This window comes from Rhea americana, unplaced genomic scaffold (genome assembly GCF_003343005.1).
Source record: "Rhea americana isolate MKP2758 unplaced genomic scaffold, rheAme1 scaffold_21, whole genome shotgun sequence".
NCBI lineage: Eukaryota > Metazoa > Chordata > Aves > Rheiformes > Rheidae > Rhea > Rhea americana.
In genome coordinates, this window is record NW_028186258.1 from 1819271 (window position 1) to 1827084 (window position 7814).

Here is a 7814-nt window from a genome sequence, read left to right on the forward strand (position 1 = left end):
GCGCGGCGCGGTGAGTGACAGCGGCGCCGGCGCTGCCCCGCCCGCACGGCCCGCCGGGCTTTTCCAATCAGGCCGGCCCGGGGAGGGATTTCCTGCCGGGACGGGGCCGGCCCGAGCGGGACTTCGCGGAGTGCCGCGCCGCCCTGCGAAGCGGGCGCGCCGCCTCCGGGACCGCGCGGCTCGGCTCGGCTCGGCTCGGCTCGGCTTTGTACTGTTCGGCTCGGCACAGTTCGGTTCGGCTCGGCTTTGCTCCGCATTGTGCGGCGCGGCGCTGCCCCGCTTGTCTCGGTCCGGGTTGGCTCGGCTCGGCTCGGCTCGGTTCGGTTCGGTTCGGTTCGGCTCGGTTCGACGGGCTGGAAGCGCCCCGAGAGGTGAGTCGGGCGCCGCCGGCTGCAGCGCCGGGGCCGGGCCGGGCCGGCCGGCCGGGCCGGGCCGGGGGGCGGCAGCGGAGATGCCCCGGGGCCGGCGAGGCTCCCCCGCCTCCGGCCGAGCGGCTCGGGCTGCCCAGCGCCCGCTCCGCTCCAGCATCGCTCCTGCCTCACTTACGTAATTGTTTTGTGTTGGGTTTTCTCCTCTTCCTCCTTTTCCTGGCGCCGTTGCTGGCTGCAGGAATAGTTCAGATACTTTGGTTCTCCAGGTGGATTCCTGGGCTGGAGGCTCCGGTTTGCTCGGGTGGGAGGGATGTTTGCTGTTGCTTTTCCAGCTTTGTGTGCTCGTGCTGAGCCTGACCTCTGCGACTGCTCCTCTCCGCCGAGGCCGAGGCTGGCATTCGGAGCTCTCGGTGCCTCCGAGCTCCTTGCTGAGTGTCGCGGGCGCCAGGAGGGGTAGGCAGCAGTGTGGGGCTGTTCCCTGGGTAAGGCCCTATGAGCTTCTTTACTAAACGAGTAAATGGCGCAGCGTCCTCGTGCTTGCCTTTTTTGTGCTCAGAGAGCAACTTAAAGTCGGATAAGACGCGCTGAATTAAATCAAGTAACTTTGAAGATAGGGCAATACTTAAGATTTCAGGGGGTGATTTATTCGCCGCAGGGGTTAGCTCGAGTCAAGTGGCTGAAACTTTGCTGTAATACAGATAAGCCGGTGCCGGTGCCACAGGCCGTGGGGTGGTGACAGCAGCCCTCACAGCCTCCGTGCAGGGTCCCCAACCCCTGAGCAGCCCCCTGCGGCAGGGGGGCTCATCGGCCGAACCCACCTGGGGCTGGGGCTACGGGCAGTGAAATCGAGGATTAATCTGCAGCCTTGTCCTGGGAATCTCGGCACCCCCTTGTCTCGGAAGCTAAACCAGCCGCACCGAGTTAGAGCGTCGCCTCTCCTGCTCCCAGCTGCGCCCGGGGGATGGCTGGGAGCGCGGAGGAGCCCGTGGAGCCGGCGCGGGGCACCCACGGCTGCCCGGCTTGCCGTGGGGCAAGCGGCTCTGCTTTGGGTGCGATCCAGCCCGCGGCTGGCCAGGCTGCGGGTGGGAGGCCCCGGGGTGCCCGGGTCGCCCCGTGGACTCGCCCTCCCAACCCCAATGGATGCTTTTCCTCCTTCTGTCGCCTTCCCTCTCCTTACGTGGTTTCCTTCCTCGCGACGATGACCTCAATTGCTCAGAGGAAGCGATGCTCCGTGTTACATAAATGGCTGAGGATGAGCACGAGCGCTTTGGGAAGGGCGATGGCAGGGAGGGCTACGGCTCGAGCAGCGGCCGGGGGAAACCGGAGCTGGTTCTCGCCAGGTCGCTGGTTCTGATCTGGCCCGGATCAGCGTGACTGGAGTCGCAGGGCTGTCTAGTGACGGCCTGGCAGCTTGGTGGATGTGTGCTGTCTTCACTGTCCTCCAGCACACGCGCTCCTCCCTGGGCTTTGGAGGAGCCTGGCAGCTGTGTGGCTGCAAACCAGGAGGGTTTTCCAGCCGCCTTGTTTGGCCACACAAGTGCAGAGGGAGAGGAGCGGGCTGGAAGGCGTAAGTGGCTGCAGCGGGACCTCGTGCCCTCTCTCGGGGCTGGCGAGAGCCCCTTCCCCGCTGCCTCTTCCCTGCTGCTGTGTGCCCGTGCCCGCCGGGAGGTGCTTGCAGGCAGCTTTGCTGGTAGTTTTGATCTTCCTCTGAGTTCGGCTGTGCCGCTGGGCTGCGCTCGGCTCCACGCCTGCGAGCGACGGGCCCCAGAGGGCCCCTGCGCCAGTTAGAGCGTGTCTCGGGTCCCGGGGCGCTGACCTTCACGGGTTGTTTTGGAGGGCCGGTGCCCGCCCCTGCGCAGAGAAGGGAAGGGCGCCAGGCTGAACCGGTCCCGTCGGTGCAAAGGGCTTCAGCCGAATGTCCGTTTGGGTGCTGTTGCTGGGCAGGGGGTTCATAGCCCCCCCCCCCCCCAGCCCCACGCGGCAGGTACGATGCACCTGGCCCCCGGGGGACGAGGCTGCGCCCCTGCCGCCTCGCCCCGGCTGCTGCCCTGCTCGTCGCGCCCCCGACTGCCCCGCAGCAGCGACTTGGAGGTTTTCTCTGCAGGTTCTTCCCTCTCTTTTTAATGTGAGGATAAGCCAAGTCCCGCCAGGACTAAATATAGTCAAAGTATTTGTTCTTCGGCACGGATACAAAAGCTGTCGCGATGGAGCGTTTCGACAGCGCCGGGAAGTAAACAGCCTTTGAAGCCTGACTCTGCTCTTCCCCTTTGCAGGTACCGGGTTTCCCGTGCTGTCCCCCTGCCCGAGGCTCTGCCGGGAGCGGCGGCTCCCCAGCGTGGCTGGCAGGGCCGTCGCCAAGAGGAATGCCGGAACGAGGGGGCTAGCGAGCGCCAGAGAGAGGGAGGATCTATAACTTCCAGATGGCAAGGAGCCCGTAATCCCTTTGGGAAGAATTAGGGACTCATCAGCGCAGCGCTGCCTGGTGAGGGAAGCCCAACATGACACCTCTGTCTCCGGGAGCTTTGCACGGGTCCAGCTGAGAGGCCGAAGCCGCCCCGATGCAAGCTCTGCCGGCTCCGCTGCCCCGAGCCGCCTCGCTTTGTCTCGTAGGGCCCTGCTGCTGCCGGGAGTCAGTCCCCGTGCGCTGAACTATTTCTCGTTTTAATTGATTGCACGTTCTTCGACGAAACTCCATCCGGGTCTCGCTCCTCCCGAAGCAGAAAGTGACTTCTTTGTCGGCGTAAGCGGAGACGTGACTTCTGCGACTTCTTTTTTTTTTTTTTTTTATGTCCCGTGGGATTGTAAAGCATCTTTCTTCCTGGATTTCACCTTCCATACAAGTGTGTTTTGAGGAATTACAGGCCTGTTCCCATGGCTGTATAAACCGTAGGGATCTGAGGACTTCTTCCTTCTGCGCTGCTGTTGCTCCAGCCTGTCCATGATGGGGCGAGAGCAGGAGCTGATTCAGGCCGTGAAAAACGGGGATGTACCTGGCGTGCAGAAACTGGTGGCCAAGATCAAAGCATCCAAGAGCAGTAAGTACCTCGGTGCAGAGATGCGGGCTATCTTGCCGCGTCTCGTCCATCCTGCTGTGTGTTTCTGCCCTTTGCACTTCGCCGTGTGCCCTGGGGCGTGGGGCTTGTTCCCGAGCCCAAGCCGGGGGGGGGGGGGGGGGGTTGTGAACACTGGCTCTAAACTCCGGTGTGCGAATTATGCCGTGGTTGGAGGCGGGAGTGTGAATCCAGCCCTTGCTGATGAATGTCTGAGCTGTAAACGATCCTCCGGCAGGGCTCGGGTTCCCTTCGGGCTCCAGGCCAGGGGCCCCGAAGTGCGCGATGCCGAGCAGGGGAGGGCAAAAGGAAATCACGGCAGGGGAGAAAGCGATGCCGCTTGGGGGATGCTGCTACAAAGGGTCTTTAGCAATTGCCACTCACTCCTGGCCATATTTATCTTGTGAAAAATTATCAGCCGAGCCAGTCAACTGGAACCAATTGTCAAGCCTTGAATTTCAGTCTGGTAATGTTTAACCCTTCCACAGAGCTGTTCCCTTTCATGTGCTCTCTGAAAGGTCAGCTGCAAGCGTGAGTTGGAATGAATTTCGGGCTCAGTCTGTGCTGAACGCTTCGGTGGGCCGGGCCGCGAGACGGGGGAAGGTTCCCCGTTGCTCTGGCAAAGGCATCGCGTGGGACTGCTCGTGCCGGCGTTGGGCAGGGGCAGTTGCTTGCCGCTCGGGATCCCAAAGGGCGGCGGGGGATCGCAGGTGCCGCAGAGCTTCTGCAGGAATCGAGGAGGGGGACGAAAAGGTGGAGCAGCAGGTTGCGGCCGGGTTGGCACGCGTGGGAGCCGAGCGCAAGCGGCGAGGAGCGTACCCCGTGTCCTGAGCGCGGCTCCGGCCTCCGCGGGGAAGGCGGCAGCGGCGGCTGTGGGTGCTGGTGGAAAGGCCGCAGTTGGGAGCATGGCAGCCATACCGAGATCTTCCTAGAGCCCTGGCAGCGTTGCGTGGCTGGCAGACGAGTTCCTGGTTAGGAAAGGCCTGGTCGTTTCTGACTCTGGAGACCTAGAGAGAGGAGGAGACTGGAAGCAGTAAATGAAAAGGTGCTGGTCAGCGGTGCATGGTGGGAGGAAGCCGCGCGGGTCCTGCCCGGGCCGTGGGCAGGGGGTGCGGAGGAGCCGTGCTGGGGAAGGCGAGACCCAGCAACCCCCCTTTGCACGCTCCGTTCGCCGCAGCCCGAAGGAAGCGTGACTCTGGCTGGGCCCGGAGGCCGAGGGAGGCGAAACAGCTCTGCGACCGCCTCTCCGGCCGAAGGCGTTTATTAAAAACCGCTGGCGATCCCCTGCGTGCAGCCGCTCGGCAGCCCCGCGAGCGGCAGAGGCCGGGCAGGGGCAGGAGCCGCGCGGGGGAGGCCCGGCCGTGCCGGGGGCTGCTCGGCCTCGGGCCGCCCGCGCTGCGACGGCGGGAGCCCCTTGTCGAAGCTCCCTGTCGGTGGGGGCTCTTGTGGGCGCTCAGGAAAGTGGGAGGGGAAGAACATCCCCGAGGAGGGAGAAGGGAAAAGGGGCAGGAAGGGAAGCGGTAAGACTTAACAGGAGCAGCTCGGGGCGGTGAGCCCAGCACTGAGAAACGCAGGTTAGACTGAGGGTTGCAAATGCGAGAAGAGGATAAATTCCCTCGGGTCAGCTACTGGCAAGCTTTGACTGGTGCCAAAACTCTGCAAATCCCGATTGCTGGGCCTACAGCAGCGCTGAGCTGCTGCCTTCGCCCACCGAGCACGCGCCGAGCCCGGCTCGCGGCGGGAGAGGCCGAGGCGAGGCCCCGGGGCTGGAGGGAGACGGCTCTGCCTTCGCAAGGCGCTCGGAGGACCCCCCCCGCCCCGAGGCAGCGAAGGGCGTCAGGACGCCGGCAGAGCCGCGAGCAGACGCGACGCAGCCCGGAGCTCGCGTGCGGCGGCCGGACTCGCCGGGGTCTGACGAGCCGCCGGCGGCCTCGGCGCAGCGGCCTGCGTGCCGCGAGGGGCGAAGCCGCGCTCGTTCCCTCCGGCCCGAGCTTGAAAACCCTTGTCCTAGTCGTCGCGGAGCAGGGGGGGGGCTTCCCTCCGGCGTCTCGCCCTGCCTCCAGCCGCGGGGTGCCCGCGTGAGCGCGCGGGCGGCTCCCCGGCGCGGCGGCCGCAGCGGGTCCCTCGCGCTGGCGGGAGGCCTCTGGCCGCTTCGGGAGGGGAGTGGAGCCCAAACGCCGGCGAGGCCGCTGCCGCGGGCCTGCTGGCTTTCCGCAGCCCCGGGGGCGCTCGGCCCCTCCGCGGCGGGCAGCGCTGCTCCCCGTCCCTTCCGCCCTCCTCTCCCCGCTCTTGCCGAGATGCCACGTGAGCAGAGCGTTTGCCTCTCGTTAAAGCGCCTTCTCCACGCGACAGGCGGAGATGCTGATTTTTTAAAATCCCTCTAAGAGTCCTTCTGCTGTCTCAGTGGATTCGGAGCTGCGGCTCTGTGATTAGCCCTCCGGGACTTCCTGTGCCTAAAAAAGTCGCTGCACGTAAGCAGGAATCAAGCGCCAGTCCCGGCAGCGGGAACTTCGGGGACGCGTTGTTTAATATTCACCGTGCGCGGCCCTCGTCCGCGCGCGAGCGCTGCCGTACAAGTGGGTCACAGCACCTATTATTAGCGGGCCGCCGGGTGGGCAGGGAGGACGCTGCGGGGGCCGGGGCAGGAGGCGAAGGGCAGGCCGGGCTCGGCGTCTCCCCCGCGGCGAGGGCAGGTCAGGGCGGCCCGCGCTCGCTTGTGCGAGAGGGGACGTCTGGGCAGGGAGAGGCGGGCTGGTGCCGCTGCCCCCCGCCGAGCTGGCTCCCCCAGTGCCCCCGTGGCGACGTCCGTCTTCTTAATTTCCTCCTCTCGCTTTCTCTCCCCTCCCCTCTGCGTCTGAGCGCTGCAGAGTTTAATTGAAATTGTTAAACGACCCGTCACGGCTTTGGCCTTTCTCCCCGGTGATGGATCACCTCCTCGCTGAGGAGGAGCCGCGGCCGGGCCGGGGCGGACGCCGGAGCCCTGGAGACCGGCCGCGAGCTGAGGCTCCCGGCGGAGGCGAGAGGCAGGGGGACGCCGGGGCCCTCGTCCCCGGAAAGGGCTCCGGCTGGCCGTGGAGGGCTGGATCCGGCCGCCGCCGGGCAGCGATGCCCCGGGCGCCCGGCCGGGTCTGCGCGTCCCCGTCCCGGCCGACTGCAGCGGCTCCCGGGTGGACGGTTTTGGCGATGGGGCAGGAGGCTTGAGAGGCTGCTGAGGGGTATTTTGTTGGAGGAAGGAGCCCGAACGCCCCAGCGGCGTCCGGGACTCGATGCGTTGCGCGGGGGGGACGGGAGCTGGGCTCACTGTTTGCCTCCCTCGAGGGAGTGGTGAAGCTTTTTGTTTAAATGAGCATGAAGTGCAAAGAAAGGGCGACAGCTGAGCAAACTCGCGCTAAACTTTCAAGGACAGGGAGCGAAGTCTGCCCTGCTGGGACTTGAACCGGTGGCTCGGGGAGGTCCGGCTGTTTTCAGTCTGCCCCCCAGTTTGCTCTCCGTGTCGTGTCTCACAGCGGCTTTGGGGGCTCCCGAGCCCTGGGTGCCTCGCTGGGAGGCGGAGAGCGGGTGCTACTTGTGCAGGGATGTGGATCTGGCCGGGCTCTGGGCTCTGTCGTGACGACTTGCTCAACGGCAGCGAAGTCCCGGGGTGGGGGATATTCTGCCACCGCACACCTGGGTCAGGACCCCTCATCGCGGCGACGTCCCGGCGGCACGGAGAGCAGTAAGGTTTTCCGGAGAGGTTTTCTCTCCCTTGCCGCAGGCCTCTTCCCTTCCCGCTCGGTGCGGTCGCGGCCCTCGGACGCCGCTCGGCGGGGCAGGCGGTCCCAGGAGCTCCCTGCGGATGGGCGCGAGAAACCTGCGGCAGGCGGGTGTGGGATAGTTCGCCTCCCTCCGCTTAGCTTTCCTCCTAATCTCTGGTAGCTGTGTCAGCTTAAGCCCTGAAGCACAGGGTTTAATATCTCTCCTGATATTCGTTAGCCTTGGCCGTTAGCGCTCTGAGCGTCCCCGTTGTCTGCAGAGATACCCGGCTGCCCTCGGGCTCGAGCAGGGCTTTTTCCTTCTCTCTCGATGGCAGGAGGTCCCACAGGTAGGTAGAAAAAAGCCTTTATTTTTTTTTCTTTTCTTCTTGCGTTGGGGTTTATTTCGTGACATTGAACATGCCTTTGCCTGTGCGAGCTGGGAAGCGAAACGCGCCGTCCGCTGTCGTGGCCCCAGGGTCTCCTTCGGGGAGAAGTGGGCTCCCCCTCGCTGCCGCTCCGGACGGAGGTTTGCACCGGGCAGCGGGGTGGCGCGGGGCTGGGGGCGTCCCGCTGCCTGCGGGGCTGCACCGGGCACCGCAGCCTGCCCGACCCGGCGGCGGCGCTGCCGCCTGCGCGCGCGACCGTGGCCGGCTCCTGCG

General features: G+C 65.5%; 1 protein-coding gene across 3 annotated transcripts in view; it reads left to right on the forward strand.

The window, feature by feature from the left end:
* The first annotated feature begins 174 nt into the window (after nucleotides 1–174).
* CASKIN2 (CASK interacting protein 2) overlaps nucleotides 175–7814 on the forward strand; it is a 32694-nt gene continuing 25054 nt past the window's right edge. For 2 of the 3 annotated variants that reach the window (XM_085304524.1, XM_085304525.1), the window contains exons 1-2: nucleotides 175–371; nucleotides 2645–3406. In XM_085304524.1, coding sequence (XP_085160650.1) covers nucleotides 3310–3406 — 97 coding nt within the window. In that variant the 5' untranslated portion in view covers nucleotides 175–371; nucleotides 2645–3309. The remainder of the gene's footprint in view (nucleotides 372–2644; nucleotides 3407–7814) is intronic. The other variant, XM_085304526.1, reaches the window with a different exon arrangement.